This window comes from Malus sylvestris, chromosome 5 (assembly GCF_916048215.2).
Source record: "Malus sylvestris chromosome 5, drMalSylv7.2, whole genome shotgun sequence".
Lineage (NCBI taxonomy): Eukaryota > Viridiplantae > Streptophyta > Magnoliopsida > Rosales > Rosaceae > Malus > Malus sylvestris.
Genome location: NC_062264.1, coordinates 42,451,350 through 42,473,630, shown reverse-complemented (window position 1 = coordinate 42,473,630; position 22,281 = coordinate 42,451,350). Strand labels below are relative to the sequence as shown.

At 36.9% G+C, this 22,281-nt stretch overlaps 3 protein-coding genes and 1 pseudogene across 4 annotated transcripts in view; 3 read left to right on the top strand and 1 right to left on the bottom strand.

Annotated features, from left to right (window-relative positions):
• LOC126624481 (uncharacterized protein At4g18490-like) overlaps positions 1–10,145 on the top strand; it is a 72,809-nt gene extending 62,664 nt beyond the window's left edge. Inside the window, exon 6 of the mRNA XM_050293546.1 lies at positions 10,129–10,145. The gene's annotated coding sequence lies outside the window, so the exon portion shown is untranslated. The remainder of the gene's footprint in view (positions 1–10,128) is intronic.
• LOC126624489 (GDSL esterase/lipase At5g45920) lies at positions 7,403–11,218 on the bottom strand. The gene is made up of 5 exons (XM_050293553.1): positions 10,848–11,218; positions 10,513–10,746; positions 8,255–8,322; positions 7,955–8,119; positions 7,403–7,743 (listed from the first exon to the last, which is right to left on the bottom strand). Exons 1-5 carry the CDS (start codon positions 10,944–10,946, stop codon positions 7,584–7,586), a joined length of 726 nt encoding a protein of 241 aa, XP_050149510.1. The 5' UTR covers positions 10,947–11,218; the 3' UTR covers positions 7,403–7,583.
• A 5,632-nt stretch (positions 11,219–16,850) lies between these two features.
• Positions 16,851–18,917, top strand: LOC126624483 (pentatricopeptide repeat-containing protein At1g28690, mitochondrial-like; annotated as a pseudogene).
• A 1,140-nt stretch (positions 18,918–20,057) lies between these two features.
• Positions 20,058–21,869, top strand: LOC126624491 (signaling peptide TAXIMIN 1-like). Of its 2 annotated transcripts, none has more exons than XM_050293556.1 (2): positions 20,058–20,362; positions 20,525–21,869. In XM_050293556.1, exon 2 carries the CDS (start codon positions 21,428–21,430, stop codon positions 21,668–21,670), a length of 243 nt encoding a protein of 80 aa, XP_050149513.1. In that variant the 5' UTR covers positions 20,058–20,362; positions 20,525–21,427; the 3' UTR covers positions 21,671–21,869. The 2 variants fall into 2 exon arrangements, with proteins under 2 accessions (XP_050149513.1, XP_050149512.1); XM_050293555.1 differs by having other exon boundaries at positions 20,522–21,869.
• Positions 21,870–22,281: the final 412 nt, after the last annotated feature.

The following is a 22,281-nucleotide window of genomic DNA, read 5'->3' as shown; positions in this document are numbered from 1 at the left end:
TGTACTTCACGAAGAAAATCGAGTTTATATTATACAATTGGCAATACAAGATGTAACTTAATTTACTTACAAATTCATGCAGGATCTCTCTTCTTATCAATATGTAATACATTCTCAACAGGCCCCCTCACGTGTGGCCAATTTTCAAACCGTTGACAACACAAAATGGATGACGTGGAGCACATGTAGCGTTGAGTTTCGCACATGGGATAACCCGCTCTATTACTATGAAGAAAGTTAAAGTTCCACCATAAAATCAATTGACAACACAAAAAATAACTCAACTTATGTAACATCCCACATCGCCCAGGGGAGTGATCCTTAAATGTATATTCTCATCCCTACCTAGCACGAGGCATTTTGAGAGCTCACTGGCTTCGAGTTCCATCGGAACTCCGAAGTTAAGCAAGTAGCGCACGAAAGCAATCCCATGATGGGTGACCCACTGGGAAGTTCTCGTGTGAGTTCCCAGAAACAAAATCGTGAGGACGTAGTCGGGACCCAAATCGGACAATATTGTGCTACGGTGGTGGAGCGGGCCCAGGATGTGACAAATGGTATCAGAGCCTAACCCTAGCTGTGGTGTGCTGACGAGGACATTGGGCCCCTAAGGAGGGTGGATTGTAACATCCCACATCGTCCAAGAGAGTGATCCTTAAATGTATATTTTCATTCCTACCTAGCACAAGACTTTTTGGGAGCTCATTGGCTTCGGGTTCCATCGGAACTCTGAAGGTAAGCGAGTAGCGCGCGAGAGCAATCCCATGATGGGTGACCTATGGGTGACCCACTGGGAAGTTCTCGTGTGAGTTCCCAGAAACAAAACCGTGAGGACGTAGTCGGGGCCCAAATCGGACAATATCGTGCTACGGTGGTGGAGCGGGCCCGGGATGTGACAAATGGTATCAGAGCCTAACCCTAGCTGTGGTGTGCTGACGAGGACGTTGGGCCCCTAAGAAGGGTGGATTGTAACATCCCACATTGCCCAAGAGAGTGATCCTTAAATGTATATTTTCATCCCTACCTAGCACAAGACTTTTTGGGAGCTCACTATCTTCGGGTTCCATCGGAACTCTGAAGGTAAGCGAGTAGCGTGCGAGAGCAATCCCATGATGGGTGACCTACTGGGAAGTTCTCATGTGAGTTCCTAGAAACAAAACCGTGATGGCATAGTTGGGGCCCAAAGCGAACAATATCATGCTACGGTGGTGGAGCGGGCCCGAGATGTGACAACTTACTTATAAACTCATACAAGACTCTCATTCACTTTGTTTTAGGTCTATGGTAAACTTTCGTCCATGATTATTGTCAAGAACCGTTGGATTATTAAAAGGAAGATTTCCATTATTAAACTGCGGTTGTAAATATTCGAGGTGACTAGACCAAAATTAATGAGTATGGTTCAACTGGATATGCAACATGATAAAAGAAATGTTTCAACATGATCGTGATAGATTCTCGAAAAGTGGGGTCAAATTAGAAGCAAAAGGGCAGAGAAAGACAAAGTTCCACATTGGCAAAATAGTCTAATCCACATCCGAGTATTGCTATAGATTTGGGCTTGTCAGCTTGTCAGCATGTCAAGTAGTGCTATAAATTTGGGCTTGTGAAGCAAGGAGTTCCACCACTTCTGTTCACAAGCACTTGATCAGCTAAATCGCTTATCACAGTCGTTGCTAGCTAATATAATGTCTGCAGATTCAAGTGTCTTCATGAGAGCATCAGTGCTGATGATCATACTTATTTGGTCATTGCATGTCAGCGGCTTGGAAGCGACACAATATTATGGCGGGCGCAAGTCGATGCAGAGAACTAGGATGAATAGTGCTTATATATTACGTGGATTACGCTATGATTTGTCTAAAATGAATCAGCAGCAATATAAAAAGAGGATGAGGAATTTGACTGACAGAGTCTCACCAGGAGGCCCAGACCACCAGCACAACAGTAGTCCTCCGGCACTGGACTGCAAAGATGATCTTCAAGGGAAGTTTATTACTCGTAGGTGCTAATTCCAGATCATTCATGAAGTTCACTGGACCAATTGATATGTGTTAGGTGCAACTTATTTGAGTACAAGATCATATGGTAAACGAGGGAACGTTTTCATGTTTGTTTGTTTTGTTTTTGTTTTTGTTTTTGTTTTTTTTTTTTCAATGAGAGATCCTATGAGTTTGTTATCTTAAGTGCAGTGCCTGCATGTGTAAGAGAAAATAAAATACACTATATGTACTAATCAGTCGACCGGTATGCCTGTAATATGTTTGTAGAGCTTGACTAGAAGTAATAATTAAAAGGAAAATAGTGAGTATGCTATGTATTCAATATCTGATTTGGCCTAATAAAAAAATATCGCGTGTATCTTTTATATATATATATATATATATATTAATAAAAAAATATCGCGTGTATCTTTTATATATATATATATATATTTGAACAAACTATATTATTTAGGGATTTTTAACGAAACACTTCTGGTATTGTTCACTTTTAACGAAAAATCATATTTTTATCTTTCTCTGGTGCTATTCACTACACATTTGTCATTTTTCATTAAAATTAAAGTTTTTTTTTTTACTTTTCATTAGTTTCCTTATTATCTATACTAAGGAAGAGAGGGTGGGCTCATCATTACAATGGGCTAGCAATAATGTGGTTCGTATTCGCCTTTGGCGAAAATTGAACATAAGACATCTCATTTACAAGTAAAGATAAATACTTCTAGACCGTAATACCAAGTGACTTATTTTTTAAATCCCAAGAAAAATTAATGACACGCCCATTATTTTTTTAAATAATAAAACATGTGTTAAAGATCACTGAACAAATCAAAAGGTGACTACTCACCATTCAGTATCCATATTTCATCCTCGGTACAATAGCCCAATTTACGTTGGCGTGGTAGAAAAGTTGTGGTTTATGTGAGAAGAGGGGAGGGAAGGGGAGGGAAGGAGAGAGAAATAAGAGGGAAGAGAATCCTCCTCCTCATAGAATTAGAGGCTAAGGTAAGCTAGGGTTAATTAATAGGGCAGGAACGGAAGAATATTATACAGTGTAGTGCTATCTAGATATTTATTTTTACTTCTCACACACTCTTCTCAAATTGTGATCGTCGAATTAATAAATTAATGAATTAAAGAAGATCAATGACTAAAACTTAACTAGGGTGTGAAAAATAAAAAATGGATGTGTGAATAACTTTGTCCGTTAGATATTCTAGGCCTTTCTTTGTGTTCTTCGTATTTCACCTCTTCATCTTCATCAGGTTTCTCCGTCTCCATAAACATCGCAGAAATTGAGAGTTTCTAGACCCTTATGTCTAGGAAAGAAGTGGCCGCTGGAACAATGACATACAAAAAAAAAACCACAAGAAGATCAAAAGAAAATGTCATGGCCGCCCACTTACCCGACATCGCTAGCCACCACATCGTCAAATTCCTTTCCACTAGGGATGCAATTGGAGCCAGCATTCTTTCCAAGCAATGGGAATGCGGGTGGTCTTTTGTTCATGCATTAGATTTCGACGAGGAAGAGCACGACCCCCTCGACAAGCTTTATCATAAAGATTTTATCGACTTTGTGACAGAAGTGTTTGAAGCGCCGCAATACAGATGATCTCATAGATAAATTCAGGCTTCGTATAAGATACCTTGTCGACCCTAATCTCGTCGATCCGTGTTTAAAATTTTCATTTGAGAGAAACGTAACACTTAAGCATGCTTTTAGTGGACCACTCCTCGTGGGATTATTGGGGTTGTCACTCCTGCTTATCCGATACCGTTCTCAACGCCGAGTCTTTAACTATTTTAAATCTGGAGTATGTGACAACGACGTCAGATGATTCAATATGGCTTCCATCCTTGAAATCTCTGTCCCTTGACAAAGTACAGTTGAGTGACTTGGGATTCTTTCATTTTTTTTCGGTGCCCTTCCATTGATAATATTTCGGTAAGTTCATGCTTTGGCTTTTCTAATCATACAGTTTCAAGTTCCTTCCTCAAATCTTTGGAATTTGGATGAATCAGCGAGCCTTCCGTATTTAAAGTCTATGCCCCATAGAAAAGTATGTTCTGGTCTTTCCAATGTTATAGTATAGGCAAGGTCTAAAATATCGCTGATATCGGAAATATCGGTAGTCTAAAAACATGAAAATTTCGATGGAAATATTGGGATATTATCGATATCAATAAAAATTGAATAAAAACCACGGAAATTGTAAGAAAAACTTGGAAATTTTTATTGAAACTTTGTAGGATGTTTATTTAGTCAATTATCTATTAGTTTATCACAAAAAATTGGAAGGAAATGCATTGCATGATGGATTTAACTGATTTAAGTTGATTATATAGCGAGCTATCAAACATTGTGAGTGTAGAAAATATGTAGTAATTAATGAAAGAAGTTTAAACACACCATAATCATTTATATATAATGAATTAGTACAATATTTTACACTTTATACATTGCATGGTAAGATACATGAGTGACTTAGTACCACATAAAGTTCCTATGAGGTTCAAAATTTTCACTATCTTCATCATCTCTATGTGTATAGTAAGTGTATTATGAAGAGTAGTCATCAAATGATAAATCCCCAAAATAGTTTTGCATGTAATTGTTAACATACCACCCATATGGATCCGAGATTGGTTGACGTTGTCCATAAGCAAAATCATTTGAAGATTGAATCTCGGATTCTTTCCATGAGTCGCTCGATTCCATCCCAACATGAATGGGATATGAAGGGTAGGGAAATGGTTGGTTATGAGTATAACCATAGTTACTACTTCTTGGGGGACATTATCGCATCGTTGGACATTATTTCCTGGATCTAATCCACTAAGATGGTACTTAAGTCGTGTCACTCTGCCACTCTTCATTACCCGACCACAATATTTGCAAATTGTGCCATGTTTGTTTCCGTTTATTGGGTCTCCATGTTCCCAAGCTGGATCACATTTAGTAACTCCACTAGACATCTTAAACGTACCTATATTTATTTTTCATGGAAATTAAGCAATTATTTTTTGGCCAAAAAATATAGTAGTGATGACGGTTATATAAGAGAACCTAAATAATAAAGTTATTCTACAGAAGAATTAAATACGAAGTAAAAAAAATGATTGTAAGAATTTAAGTAATTATAAAAATAATATGGAATAATAAAACCTAATATTAATGAATAATAATCCAATTTGATAATAAAATAATCCTAATATTAAACATATTAATGAATAATAATCCAATTTGATAATAATCCAATTTAATGAATAATAATCCAATTTGATAATAAAAAAAACCTAATATTAATGAATAATAATCCAATTTGATAATAAAACCTAATATTAATAAAATAATAAAATAATAAATAACATTAAACATATTAAAATTATCCTAGGGAATAATTATGCAACATTACTTAATTACTTCAAAAAATTAACATGCAAGTATTATTTGGTTCTTAGATCACATATACGGGTCCACACAAATTTTTTTGTTGTTGTATAAATTACAATAATATAAATATAAGTTTGTAAACTTACCTTAAATATGGAACCCTTTGTGTTGAAGCTTTGAAAGGGCTCTGGAAAGGCTCTAAAAGGGCTAAGGAAAGAAGAAGAAACGAAAAGGTGTAATAGAGGTGTGATGATCTGATACTTCGAATATGAAAGAGTTGGAAGTGGCACACGGTTTTGAGTATGAAACCAACCACCACTACTTTTTGTCTTGTCAAAAGTTGTCAAAAGTTGGCCCATTTGGAGGATTTATATTATATATATTATATATTATATTACGTAACTTAGCATAACACACACACCACCACACACACACACACACACACACTGACACACACATTGAATTATTATGTTTATTTTATCGATATTATCCCGATATATTGACGAAAATAAGGTGGATACGTGTGAAAATATCCCCCTAAAAAAAACGATATTATCGACGAAATATCGCCGATAATATCGATATTTAAGACCTTGAGTATAGGTGATAAGGTGACTCGTAAAGTTGAAGCTGTGAATCTTGAATCTTTTAGATTGGAAAGTGCTAGTTATTATCTTAGTGTGAGCTGCAACAATATCGATTTTCCTTCTTGTGGGGCACTTAGATATCTTGATTTCATGCACACAAAGTTTGTACACGGATGCTTTGATTCGATTCAAAAATTTCCCCTCCTTGAGATTTTGATCTTAAATGCATGCCATGCCTCGAGACATATGGGCATCAAGAGTCAGCATCTCAAATCCTTGAAGGTAACTGATTTCTGTAGAGTATGACATTGAAGTTGAAGCCATGAATCTTGAACTGATATCGAAGTTGAACCCATGAACCTTGAACTGATACTGAAGTTGAAGCCATGAATCTTGAACCTTGTAGATTCAGTTGCATTCCATATATTGGTCTTCTGAGGTGCAAAAATGTCAACATGTTTGCTTGTTTTGGAGCACTTAAGAATCTAGACTTCGTTTACACCGAGTTTGAAGGCCAATGGTTTGAAGGCTTTGTTTCAGGATTACCCTCCTTGAGAGTTTGACCTTAAAAAAAATGCTGCATCTGGGGACATATAGCTTCACTAGTCAAAATATGAAATGTTTTAAATTAAGGCAGTGTCCCCTTGGGAATGGCACAATCGATACTCCCAAATCTACGCTATTTTTGGTTCAGGGGCAAGGTAACTATTTCAGAGTGCAAAATTTGTATAAATGCTCCAAATTTATCGAAGGCTACAATCATGCTCGAGAAGGACTGGGATCGATACACCACTAGCAGCTTCCAAGCGAGTTCTTGTATAAGAAAGTTCCTAGCAAATTTCAGTTGCTGCGAAAAGTTACAAACAGTATATGTGACTGACCCTGAGGTATCTATAATTACTAACAGTATATTTATTTATCAATCCTAATTGTGTATTTCTTGTTAATCTTCTTGCTGTGGTTGTGAAATTGATGTAGGCTCCCATCTTTCCGGATAGCATGAGAGAGGAACTCTCCCCACCATTACCTAGTCTCAAGCATCTTAAGGTACTATCCAAATGCTCTCCGAAACTCGTCAAGGATTATGGCTTGACGGACTACTTGCGTTGGATGGCACCTTCTCTAGAGTTTTTCAGTTAAAAAGAATTGTGGTGGTATTGGGAGAGAAGAACGTGTGCGACAAAAGAAACCTGGTGTTAGAGCTTTTTCATTTTCTGCTTCTTTCAGTTCTTGTATTCCCTTGTGTGCTAATCTTGCATGAATAAAGGGAGTTTGCTTTCTTTCAAGTTTTAACATGCAACTTATTTGTTTACTTTATTTTTAGGAAGTATATTTATCGATATTTCTCGCCATGGATTCATTGAATATCGAAATGTTTGCAGGTAAGACTCTAAACTGTAGACTGAAACAAGATCTGGCGGAAAAAGAAAGATAAGTTGTTATTGTATAAAACTAACATAACTGAAACTAAAATTAATTCAACGAAAGCGTGTTTTTACACCAACAGAACCACATTTGAAACAACCAGAGCCAAAATAAGACTCAAAATAAGACTCAAAATAGAAGATCCTAGCCATGATACACAATATTTTTCTTTCACATTTGGAAAGCCTTAAGAGGGTCTTTAGTGTCGATGTCTGCTATAAGCGGGAGATCTACTGGCAATGTTTCTAGACTCAAGCCTTCACCCTTCAGCTTTAGGACCACCTCGTCAAACACAACCCTGTTGCCCCGCGGGCAGAGGTGCAAACCGTCCCTGCAATTCCAATCACCAAAACAAATTACATGTTCGTAATGCACAAAATTACAGTTTACGATTTGTATGTAAGCAAGATCAGATGCTAAAATGTGATGGCATATTTGATGTAGACCTATCATAGATACTTAGATGTGTATACATGAAATTGCTGTGTGTTGATGCATATAAAACTGCATGTAGACCAATATCACGGCTGAGAGAGAGAGACCTCAGGAAAGCTTTTTCCCAGTCAGGAAACTGCTGCATTTTGGTCCAGAGATCTATTACCGGGATCCCACTTTCTCGAGCTACAGAAATACATGCTTCTGAATAAGCCCCAGCAGCTTTATTTGTCCTCTCAGGCTGATTCAATGGATTATCAATATAGGGAAATCTGGACCATAAACACAAACTGAAATCAAACTCTTCTATTGTCAACAAATTTCATATCTTAATGTATAGCAAAGTTATTTACATTTGGTTCAAGAATGAGAGAATATTACGAAAGCCATAAATAGTAAAACCATACCGGAGGCGCCCATCTTCATCGATTGGAGGAGGGGTGATAAGGAGAATGTGAGTTGAAGGCCATCGCTTCTGAAAGAGAATAGATATGAAGAAAATATATACATATGTACAAAGCATGAACAAAAGGGTAGTTTTATGTGCTGACACCAACAGCAAACAACCTCTGTTTCATGTAAAAGAAAAAGAAAAACACAATTTTGTGTGGTCGAAGTAGAGAAGCTTCAATATACACGTGCTTCACAAGTTTCTGAATAATGGTCACTCCATACGAGTGCAGGTGCACTCGTACGATAGCAATCATACAAAAATATACAACTTAGCTTCCAATTGTTTCTCATGCAACGGTCTTAAACTTACACAGACGTCCTCAAATGTCATACAAGAAAATGAAAACCACATTTTGAGTAAATCGATGATCCCACCATCACTATCAACCATGTTTAAGTTGCCTTACGGTACGAAATCGAAAGGTGCCTACACTGATGTGGATATTAGGTTCATTATTTGTGACTAAGAAGGAAACCTAAAGAAAAGGATCAGATTCAACCTAATCCTGAGAGAATTTATTCATAACTTGCAGGCTTGCAGCCTTCGTTTCTTCTATCATTTCCACTTTGTGATTGCAACCACAACCTACATATAAACGATCCCTATTGGCCTAAAATATGAAATAGAAATCAATACCTTTTTTTTCTCCCTTTTTTTCTTCATTTCTCAGATAGATCATGCAAAAGCAATACCTAACAGCAGGACTTCTGCTAAGGTTACACCTATTAGGCATCAGATTCACATGGACCACATGCGATGAGTCAATGAACAATATGCATCACCGAATCGAAAATATCTAGTACTCCCAGACTAGATTTTATAATAGAGGATTTTGAGCATGAGAAACAAAAGCCTCACGAATGTTGGTTGTCAAGTTTCTGACGTCTCCATCCAAACAACCCACGATTCTAAGAACTTCCCCGCAAGGTTAGCACCCGGAGGACCGGGTGAATTCGTTTAAGCATGCTGGAAGTGACCCATTGAAAGTATAATATCAAAGGTTATGCCATATGAGAAATCAATAAGGTACACAAGAATTGAAAAAAAAAAAAATGAAGAAACAACCAGGCAAATGGGGAGGAAACTAAAGGCATACAAAACCCAACAACCACGTAACTTGTGGAACTGAGGGTCTTAAAGCTAAAACAACATTGAAATACCATTCAAGTCCTTTTTGAATTATGTGCCAACTTTTAGGGTCCCAAACTTAGATAAGAAATAATAAATAAAAAGGTAAACTTTAGGGTCCCCAGCTTCCAATCCTTGAAACAAAATATAATACTCCCCCCTATACTATACAATACGTATACTATTATTAACGTGGCAGAAATTAAGAAAGGCCACCAATCCATTGCTCCTGTTGGCGCAATCAGCAATGACCTCCTCCTTTTATTTAAATAGAAAAATAAAAACTATTTTCGCCTTCTCGTTTTCTCTCTTGGCCTTTTTCTTTTGTTTTTGTCAATTTTTTTTTTTTAGTGTATGCAATCCAAATGTCAGGAAAAAAGGCAAAAAAAAAAAAACGAGTGTTGGGAACTTGGGACGGAAATTATTTTCCAAAAAGAAAACCATCTAGAGGAAGAAGTAAACTCAGCAGCAAAGGATCCATTTTTCTGTGCAACAACGGCCAAGTGGCTAGAAGGCAAAAGACACAACCATACATCTTTCGATAACCTTATACAATTTATACCACCTCTTCGGATCATTATGTTTGATTCTATAACAAATTCATGATGGTACTTGGTGCGATGGCAAGTGCCTTCGCCCATGAGCGGTAGGTCTCGGGTTTGAGATTTGGGAGCAGCCTCTCTATAAAATGGGGGTAAGACTAGCCGACATTCACCTCTTCCAGACCCTGCGTAAAGCGGGAGCCTTGTGCACTACGACCTACGACCTATGATCTATAACAAATTCATGATCCCATTTTATTAGTCAAGGGCAAAACCACAAGGCTTGATTCTACAAATATTATCATTTTAACAAACAATGATTGCCTTCCCGTGTCCATTTCTCTTATCCCCAAAAATCCGAAAAAAACTGAATGGCACTGTAACGATATTGCAAGCCAATATACATCTTCAACTCCGAAAATGAGGATTTTGTAAACCCTTTTTAAGGAAACTAATCAATATACTCTGCTATAATATGATTCAACTGAAAATCTGCACCCTTATTATGTTTTGAGTGTGTGAAGAGACAAAAAGAGGGTACCTTGAGAAATGAGACGATCGAGAGGAGATTCTGCTTGTACTCGTCGAGAGGCACGTGTTGAAAAGCAGAGCATCTGTCGGGAAGGCAAGCGTCATTCGCGCCAAAGAAAATGGTGACAGCAAGCGGCGGCTCCTCCTCACCTTCTTCTACACCGCCACCTGGAAACACCCTCTCCAAAACTTTCAAGGCCCACCTGGTGTTGTACCCACTGTACCCTCTCAGCACCACGTCCACCTAATCAAAACCCAATTCACAAATCGCACAAGAAAAGTCAAAGGCTCCGACTTCGGATCAAAACTGCAGTGCCAGATGTAAATTTGACGAGTCAGAAATACCGTGCGGGAAAAGTGGTGGGCGAGAGAGGCCCCCCAGCCGCCGTCGCCGAAGGACTCCTCGGTGATGGAGTCGCCGAAAAGGTAAATCTTTGGCCTCATATTTTGGGAAGAGCCGATCGCGGACCAAAATTGAAACCTTCGTTTTTGCGAAGTTTGTAGTTTCCAAGGGGATGTTATATTATATGTAGAAATATGACGATAGCTAGTACTTGTTGATGTCAAGTTTCATGTGGCATGCAAGACGACAGCTCAAACCTCAGCTACATCCATTTGTGATGACTGACTGTTGATGCGTTAGCCTCCTAGCTCTTCTCTCGTAGATCGATAGACTTTTTAATAAATTGCAACGCACCCAAACCAAAAAGTTTGGTATGGAGGGGTGGGAGAGAAAGAGGAAACAACATTATTTGTGGATTTATTCGAATTAGAAAAATGTTAAGTAGATCAAATTTTTAAATTAAATTTATAAGTTAATAATGTGATTGTTAATGATTAGATTATTACTTAAATATTAATTAATATATTTATTTTCTATTGGTGACATCTAGTTTGTAAATTTAGTTTAAATTTTGGTCTCACTATTCGAATTATATTATGTAAATCACATAATATGATAGTTGGTTGAGTTATTTTTTTTAAGTTAATAAAAAAAAATTCAATCATCAACAGTCACATCATGCGGTCTACAAAATTTGATCTAAAAACATAATTTTTCTAGCATTTTCGTTTGTGGAGTGATTGATACTGATGGTATCAAAGGATGCTTTGGTACCACTAAAATCAACTAATAGTAATAAGAACATATAAGGCTCGTTTGGAATTGCTTTTAAAATGATTTAAAGCATTTTTGGTTAAATTGATTTGAGTTCCAAAAGCACTAATTAAGTGTTTTTTGGAATAAACACCAGTTATGTACTTTTTATAGGAAGCATTTAAGGTGTTTTTTTAGGATCAACTTGGATTTTTACTAAAAATTGGTATAAAAAACATTTTCACCAAAAGTGTTTTCAATCATTTTAAAAGTACATCCAAACGAGTTCATAAGATTTAGTAATTCTCGGCGTGAGGTTTATGTTCTCAACGTGATTTTTTATATGTAGAGTCATGATTTTAAATGTGGAATTTGCACTCTCTATCAGAGATGTAGAGTCATTTAAACTTAATGTCGACAACACACACTTATATTAAATGATGTGGGAACACGTGAGTCGTACGTTGGCTCAACAATCAGGTAACATGCTTTGTTATCATGAAGAAAAAAAATTGAGTTTTTACCATAAAATCAATTGACAATATGAAGAACATCCCAATTTCTTATAACACACAAAATCCCTTAATTCTCTGTTGGTGGTTTTCCACTCTCAACAAGTATTAGAGTAACGATCTCGGTGCTCATCTTTTAGAAAGATTATTGTATACGATTGCTAGTTCAAGCGTATACAAATCGAGACCCTCCTATATTTTCTTATCCTATAAATATAGTCTACAAATTTAGTCTACATTTCAAATTAAAAACCTTACTATTTTCTCTATGCACTTACAAAAGGAGTGGATAGAATTAAACAAGTGTGTCAAAGTTAACAGTTTTAATCTACAATATCTAGTACGTTATCGATATCTGACCAAATTATCAACATATTTTTCACTACGACTCGCTCAATCTCTCTATTTTGTTTATTTAGCTTTTTAAGACTTACATCAAGAAGTCAAAAGCTTTGTCTTTTTCTTACAAAGAATTTATAGCTCAAGTAAACATGATTATATATTCTTGCACTGAAGTCTTGTGTTCCAATCTGGATAGTTAAACAGTCTTCAGAGATGATATATTTTCTGAACTGCTACTGATGGATTGGTGACATGACCCTGCTTGACTTTACATTAAATTGTTTGTAATGCGTGGTGTCATTCGTGGGTCCTTTGGCCTCTCCTCCTGTCCTCTCTCTCTCCCCACCCCCCCGGCGGCAAAATTAAGAACTTTATCAATGACTTCAACTCATCGACTTGGGAATGAACTGAAGGACCATGCATCAACTTTAAAGAGAGCAACTCAAATGCTAGCAAGCAAAGGTAGGTAAGATCTACCAAACAATTAATACATACATTCATTCTACATCTAGCAGTACTAATACTAATATTGATAGAGATGGTCAATTATCTCTTAATTATTTAGTGATATTTCTCTTCCCAACGTAGAAAAAGGTCTCCAGCTCGACTCCATGCTCCTGTGTTGATGAAAAAACTGATCGATATGGTTATGCCATCGTCAAGTTCAATATGTATTTGTCTATTGAGGCATCTGCAGAGGCAAGATTAACTCTCTTGACCTATTTTAGTAAACCTACCGACACACTGCGTAAAGCCATACTAGGGTTTAGAAGCCAGGGATTGGAAATACAATCTGCAAAAAGAAAATTATCATATGCATGAATCACAGTAGATACATGCAGATAAATCAAAATGGATTTAATATTTAGAATTGGCACTGTCTTTTTACACAAAAGGTGTATAAGAATTTAATAACAGGTGATGAAGCTCTGCACACCTTGAAAGTATGATTACTAATTGAAAGAACGATTAAATTTGATGTTAAAATAATCTGTGTTAATATTCATCATTTCCAATTGAAAAAAGTGTTTAACCATCTGTTGAACGTGTGGAGATCAACGGCCTTTTTGCAAGATTCTAAAGTTTCCTTTCCTCTTATATGCCTTTCCCATCATTCTATTAACATGCACATATCAATGATTCAGTAGCATGATTAACGAATGCCTTTTTGTCTAGTTTTAGGATTTACTAATTTGCACGCCCACAAAGCCACTGTAATTATGGCATCACATCTCTATTACTCAAGTGTATGTAAGCATAAATGAATGGTCGTAATGCATTGCTAAGTAAATGAATATTGCATATCAACAATTATCGACATATGTAGAGTTGAAATATCAACAAATACATGCAAGTTTGTGGCGCACAAGTGGGACTCAAGAGTGATAGCTTTGTTTGAATATGATATTTTACTCCAATGTCGATTCGTGGATCTCGTTTTCATTTGTTAGGTTTTATGAAAGAAAGTCCACAACAGCCCCACTTGTTTAATATCAATGATCAGCAGAGCTATAATTATTGGTTAGTGCAATCCCAAAAGTTTGAGTAAAGCAAAACCGGCCAATTGGTTTGTAATTTACGTAGCTTTGTAATGTAACGTAATATAAAGGGTAATGTTAAGGAGATAAATTATTTAGATTAAATTTTATAAAAATATATGACGTGATTGTTGATAATTTGATTATTACTTACGTGTTGATTAAAGTGCTGATTTTTTATTGGTGAAAGTTCACATGATTTGTAAATTTAGAGAAATTTTTAATTGTAACGGGAACACGAGTGGTACACCACGTGTTTTTATGTAAGTGGTGAAATTTTTTATTTTTTAAGTTATTAACTTTTTGACACACAAATCCCATCATTTGTATAGTAACATGTGGTGTATCATCTCGTGTACCAATCATACTAAAAAATCTCTCTTAAATTTGGTCTGAAAAATTGATTTACTTAACATTACTCTTTTTTAAATGTGGGAAAGCAAAAGGTTCTTGAAATCCAACCAATCCACTCAATAAGGGTTTGTGTGTGAATGATCTAGAATCAAAATGGAAGTTGTTTTCCCTATCCCCACAATGAAGAAAAGTTCCTCATGCGTAGTCACTTTTCTTCTTAAAATGACAGTTGCAACTTGCAAGTGGGGTTGCGCCAAAGTAGCCACACCAGTGACGTTAAAGCTATAAAATTATGATAACATGTTTGTGACTCAGTTGATTAAGAATATGTATTCGATTTTTGAGATCATGAGTAGATTTTTTCTCAAAAACTTACTTGTAAAAGAAGGGTCTCCAAACGCTACCTCAAATTTATGCTAATTATTTAGATGTGAGCAATTGAATATTAATACTCCACCATGCTAAGTTGCTAACGTACCCAACATCAATATTGGTTCATCTCTATCGGCACTGACTTAGTGGTAGCCATTTCCTTCCCTTTGAGGTGGTTTCAGTCCTCTAGTAGTGCTCAATGACTCGATTGTAGAACTCGCATGGTGAAACAAGGTTTTGATAGGAGTCGATTTATAGATTTTGCACCTAAAAACTGGGTTGGAAGAAGTGATGGCCAAGAACTCTTAGACCACTCCATAATATGCTAATTCTTTTGAATATGGGGCCATTGGGTCAGCATTATATGTTTGGACTCCCGCACTCCTAAAGTTGTTTAAAAAAAGAACATAGAAAAAAAAAGAAAAAAAGAAGAAGAAGTAATAGAATCATCAAGAACAAATTATACCTAGATACATTTTATAAAAATGAATTTAGCACTTTTTTTTTTTTGGCACACTTCTATTTATTTGTCTAGTACCGAAGTAGAAAGAGGCAGAGTAGCCACCAAAGCGGATATTTGGTGGGCTATGTGCATGCAAAACGAGGTTGAGTCCGCTCATAGAAACGAGGTGGGCTTCTAGCATGAGAAATGAGGCTGAGTCTGCGCATGCAAAACAAGGTGGGCTTCACGCATGCAAAATGAGGTGAGGTGGCACATAAACGAGGCAGACTTGTTCACGCAAAAAGAGACGGGCTCCATGCATGAAAAAATTGCATGCAAAACGAGGAGGGTCAATGCATGGAATGCGAGGCAGGCTCGGTGCACGGGTCAACCATGGTTGGTAGGACGAAGCATTGGTGCGGAGATTGGGGCATTAATAAGCTGGTGTCAACCACGATATAATTCACACTAAAGTTGTCACTTCCATCTTACATGAATTCTAAAAATCTCATGGTGAGGCGGAGGTGAAAGCAAATGGGTAATTATGATGAACTTTGTACAAAATTGTAAACTCGACTAAAAATCGTGAGAGTTAACACACGCATTTTTTTTGGGAAAAAATCCAAATTTTTATTTTCACGAAATATTTTTCTCAAGCATTAAAGAAAACTTTATAAGGCACATGGAATTTATATTACCATATATGGAGCCCAAAATGTATTTTTAATAGAATATTTAAGTCGAAAACTAAACAATAAGTGGTATAAATAGGAGCGATGCCCAAAACGTTGCCAAAATAGTGTTTCACTCTGAAGAATGTCAACGAAAAGTCTTACATGAATTCTCGAAAAGAGGCGGACTCGAAGCATGGGTCAATGATTGCTGGCCAGACGAAATATTAGTGCCAGGAGTGGGGCATTTATAACCCGTTATCAACCACGATAGAATTCACACTAAAGCCATCCCCTTTAACATTGTAACCGCTTCATAAAAAAAAATTGTGTTAATTGTTTTTGGTATTTTAAGGGGTACTTTGATTCAGGTCAAAAAATTTGAGGAGTTATTGGATTTAGTTCAGTTTTTCTATTTTATGAAATTAAACTTATATCAAATTTACTCTTAAATCCACATACGCCTGAACAAGAGGAGATTATATTTGTATAAACAACTTTTCTTTTTCATATTTGAGAAAGAGAAAAGTTTGGCTCCTTAAGGTTAAGGAGGAGTTTCTCCTCAAAACACTTTGTGGCCTATATACACAATATCTTGTTTATGATGGGAACTATTTATATTATAATTTACTTTGTAAAGATCATCTCTACAAAAAATCAATTAAAACCAAGATTGTTTAGTTACTGAATTGTAGCAAATAAATAGACAATTCATAATACTTTTACCGAATCCGTCAATCTGTTTAAATAGTTCAATGATTAAATGATCTTAGTTTTAATTGATTTTATACAGAGATAATATTTACATAGTAATTTATAATATGAACTGTATTGATCATAAACACAAAATTTTGTAAATAAACCATGAAATATTTAAAGAAAAGTTGGTCATCTATTCTTAAGGAGCCCAGTATTTCTCATAAATGACATGCACCCTTTGAAGTTGATGGGCCTATTGGCCATAACTTTTGGCCCAAAAATTACATAACAAGATCGACATGGCGAGAATATCCTACTCAGTGTTCCATGAACACCTGATATCAGATCCAACGGTGTAAATGAAAAGGGGAATACTACTCACAATCAGACCGTCGGTTTACCAGAAAATGCCTCCCCCACCAAATCAAGTTCTCCCGCCACCACAAGGCTCCGTCTCTCGGTCAATTGCCACCACTCTATCATCTGCTCTGCAACACTTCATCAACTCAGATAACCCTTCCCATGGCCAAAAGATCCATACCCATATTCTCAAATCTGGGTTCCGACCCAATGTCAATATTTCCATCAAACTCCTTATCCTCCACCTCAAATGCGGTTCATTGGCTTATGCACGCAAAGTGTTTGATGAATTGCCTGCACAAACTCTTTCCGCTTATAATTACTTGATTGGTGGTTACCTCAAACGTGCGAAGGTAGAAGAATCGCTTAGTTTGGTTCGGAGACTGGTTTTATCTGGTGAAAAGCCTGATGGGTATACGTTTTGAGAGCCTCTACTTGTGCTGGTACTGTTGCATTGCCGTGTAGTTTAGGACGAGTAGTTCATGGCCAGATGATTAGAAAAGACGTTGATCCTGATGATGTACTTTATACTGCGCTTGTAGACTCTTACGTTAAGAATGGGAAGGTCCAGTATGCGAGGACTGTGTTTGATATGACGTTGGAAAAGAATGTGATATGTTCGACGTCCATGATTTCTGGATACATGAATCGGGGCTCTGTGGAAGATGTTGAAGATATATTTAGGAAAACGGTTGCAAAAGATGTGGTGGTATTTAACGCAATGATTGAAGGTTACAGCAAATCGGTTGAATATGTGAGGAGATCACTTGAGGTTTATATTGACATGCAACGGTTGAATTTCCTACCTAATCTCTCTACATTTGCTAGTGTTATTGGAGCTTGCTCAGTGTTGGCATCGTTTGAAGTTGGCCAACAATTCCAAAGTCATCTTATGAAGGCTGGATTGTTTTTGGATATAAAGATGGGCAGTGCTCTTATTGACATGTACTCAAAATGCGGAAGAGTTGAGGATGCTCGGAGAGTTTTTTACCACATGCCCGAAAAAAATGTGTTTTCATGGATTTCAATGATCGATGGTTATGGGAAAGAACGGATATCCTGACAAAGCACTTGAGCTCTTTCGTATGATGCAAAGAAAACACCAAATTGAACCCAATTTTGTAACATTCCTCAGTGCTCTCTCAGCTTGCAGACACGCTGGGCTAGTAGACAAAGGCATGGAGATCTTTGAAAGCATGGATAGGGACTACTCATTAAAACCAAGGATGGAGCATTATGCTTGCATGGTTGATCTCTTGGGACGTGCAGGAAGTTTGTGTCAAGCGTGCGAGTTTGCAATGGAGATGCCTGAGAAGCCCAACTCCGATGTTTGGGCTGCTCTTCTAAGTTCAAGCACACTACATGGTGATGTTGATATGGCAAATATAGCTGCCAAGGAACTTTTTAAATTGAATCCTGATGGCCGGCCAGGGGCATATGTTGCATTCTCTAATACTTGGGCAGCCGCTGGGAAATGGGAAAGTGTAATTGAGCTTAGAGAGAAAATGAAGTTAAGCGGGATATCTAAAGACACCACCTGCAGTTGAATTGGTACTGATAGTGGTTAATGAGCTTTCGTATGGTTGAGGACAAGTTCACTGCAAAGACTAAAGGGCACACGATGTTGAAGCTGTATGGAGCCTGAGGAAAAGCCTCCTAGCTCAGTTTTGAACCTGACAAACAAATTAACGGGTGCTAACTCAGCCGGTGTCTCATTGAGATCGTGCAGCGGGACTGCTCAGGCTTTCGGGGAGAATAGAATGTTGCTCAATTTGACAAGCCATAACCATGTCCAGAGGTAATCTTCTGTGGAAAGGGGATACTTATTCGTGTGCATCAAGAATCGGATTGCAGTCTATTGTTAAGTTATACTTTAGCAGTCAGTAATTCAAGTTTGTTCACTCTCAAAGCTAAACCACAGTATGATTTGCTGATCACAAATTAAATAGTTACCTAATTGTAATTTTACATTGAAACGCAAAGGGTAAGGTCAGGGAGACCATTTATTTCGACTATATTTTGAAAATCACATCAACTGTTGATTAACGTGCATATTGTTTAATGTTTATTGGTGATAAATCATATAATTTGAAAATTTGATCTAAAAAATTGGTTACCTAGCATTACTCAATAGACAATGTGACAATCACAACTTCTTTCACCATCAAAATGTCAATTTTAATGGGCTTCTACTAGTCAAATACAAGTCCAACAGCTATGGAATTCATGTGCACAGAACTTATAGCTCAATTTGTCATTTATCTTTTCATCTGAAGCCTCGAGTTTTCCTTCCTCTAATTAAAAAAAATTATTGAATACAGCCAAAAAATAATAGAGTTATAACAGCTATTGGACTCCTTGAATCATTATATTTGCATATTAAATGCAAGTCCATGCGGAGGTTGGAGTCGGAAAAGGAGGTTCGTTCTTCGTTGGTCAAGAAAAGTGGGAGAACGGCCTGGGAGTGTGTTATTGGTTGGTTCTCATCCAACAGGATACTCTTCCGGATCCTCTTTGTGAAAATTCTGGAGATCTGTGAATTGTCTCCATTCATCATATATCATGCGGTCAGTTTTTATCAGGTATTGTTTTTGTTCAATTTTAATTAATTTTTTTTAATAATTTCTGATCGCACAATGTACGATGAACGGACACAATTCACGGATTCTCGAGATTCTCACAAAGAGGATCTGGATTCGATTCTCATGTTCGAAGATTTTTTTATTTTTTAATTTCCAACTATTTGTTTATTTTGCTAAGTTTGGTCAAAGTAAATAAATCAGTGTGTTCTGCTCTATGAATATAAGTTTGTATTTTTCTTATTTGGATAAATATATTGCACGTTTAATTCCAATAAATAAGAATGAAAATCGTTTTATGGCGTGTTTACTAATCCGTAATCAGATTGAGGGGAATTGAATTGAGGGGGAATTGAATTGAGGTGGAATTGAATTGATGTGGAATCAGAATCAGATTTCTTTTGAAGTTGTTTACTAAAACTGTCTGGAATCGGAATAAGAATAACATTGATCTATATAAACTGTTTACTAATTCACATGAATCGGAATAAAAACTATTATGATTACCAAAATACCCCTAGTTTAATTAATGTATTTTATATGTTAATTATTTTTAGTAAATCTTTTATTCTTTCATTTTTTGTTTTAGAAGAGAGAACAATTATTATTTTATATTTTTTAGTAAAACTTTTATGCTTTTATTTTTGGATTTTTTAATGGGATTCTTGTGCTTATCTGCTAACCCATCCAAATTGGCATTCTAGAACCCACGGCTCGTATCCTCATCCCGGCAGAGTTTTTTTCTTTTTTTTCGCCGTTCCTGCCGCTTCTTCTTCGGCGATGTAGGGGCGTCTAAGCCTGTGCCTCAGTGTGGGACTCCACAAACCCGAGCGCCAATTCGGGTCTTTCTCAGGTCTCTCTCACCTGAACCCGCTCCTCTCCCTCGACCTCTCTGGTACCGCTTTCTTCTCCGTCACTTCCGTTTCCTTTTGTTGCTGAATTTTCTGTTATTATCAATAGTGGCAACTGGGTTTGGATTTTCTGAATATTTGAGTTTTGCTTTGGGTATGCTTGCCATTTTTGGGTTGATTTTGTTGTGCCGAATCCTATGGAGGAGCATGTGGAGGATTTTGAGGTGGTGGAGCGAGAGGAGGTGGCGGATGAGCAGAGAGCTGCTGGAGAGGATGGCGGAGGACAACGAGAAGATGGAGAGGAGTACTGAAGGGGCAGGGCATTTTGGGAAGGAAAATTTGATTCCGGATGTAGCCTTCTCCCCGGAATCCAAATACTACCTCCTTCTAAATACTACCTCCTTCTAGGTAATCCAATTCCGACAATATCAGTAATTGAATTCCTGATTTTAGGTGGGACCCGCAAAACTGTTCATTCCGCTTAAGTTGGTAAACAGATGAATAATCAGGAATGGGAAATGATTCCCATTCCGCCATATCCTTCCCCGGTATGTAAACACGCTATTAGTTCTTGAGTTTTATATGTTTACAAAAATATGCCCTTATCGTAATTATCAAAATGAAATAAAAAACCACATAGAGGATAAATAAATTGTGTGGAGCAGCTGATCTTAACCGTTGCTATTGTGAATTCTACAAACATGAACAACCAGGATGGGCTGCGCACGAGAAAAGGGTAATGCTAGAGAGACTAAATTTGTAGACAAATTGATAAATTAAATGATGTGTCATCAATAGGAATGAACACGTTTATCAATGTCTAAATAATAATCCAATCATGATCAACTTTCATGTCATTTAATTTACAAAGTTTTGTATCTCTTTAGCATAAAATATATAGGAATTCTTTGTGGTTCAGAGGAAAGCCGGCAATAGAATACAAGTCCTTGTTTGACTATATATACCCCCAAACTATACCTATTCCGTAGTCATATCGTTTCCTACAATTGACAACAAACCAAACGAAGTTGCCTTCCATGGTTATCGTCTTCCGCAACCTACAAAGTATAAAGAAGTAGAAGAGAGGCAAGAACACCAAAAAACAAGCGATGAGCTGCTGCTGCGGAGACGATTGTGAATGCAGGCCGCTAGGGTTTCTCCTCGGCCTGCCCTTCGCCTTCGTCGCTCTCATCCTCTCCGTCATCGGCGTCGTCATCTGGATAGTCGGGTTGGCGTTGACTTGCATATGTCCGTGCTGCTTGTGCGTGACGATCATAGTTGAGTTTGCTCTGGCGTTGATCAAGCTTCCCTTTTCGATCATGAAGTGGTTCACATCTAAGATTCCTTGTTAATTACTATCTGATACGTGGCGTGTAATTTAATAGTGGTTTGTTCATTTTTCAACCACAGTTTTTTTTTTCTCGATCTTTCCACTTTCTGTTGATTTTTTTGTTGAAGATTTGTTCAAACATTGCAAAAGAAAGCCTTATGAATCCTCGTTCGATGAATTTGTTAGGGTAAATTTATGAAATTTGGGTTGGCAATTAGAAAGTTTCATTAATTATTTTATTCTTTTTTCGTTTTTTTTAGAAAACTTCGGTAATACAAAGGAAATTTTACTGCTCGACTGAATTATTTTCCATAGCATGAGCATTTGTTTACTTACTGCAAATTTTATGCTATCATAGGAACATTATTTGTGAATTCTATTGGTAGCTATACAATTTCAACATAATATTATTCTGAACTTAATTGGGTGAGATAAGGCTCAATGAATTCATTGAACATTCAAGTGTAGAGTTTTATCCTAAGAGGCTTCGTTGCTATCAATAGTTCACAAATTTTACATCATAATTTGCTGCGGTACTTTTCTAATATGGAGTTCCTATCCTGGTAGGATTAGGAAATAGTTACCAAGAAACATGCAATATTCTTGATTTTGGGATATAATACTCCTTTGTGG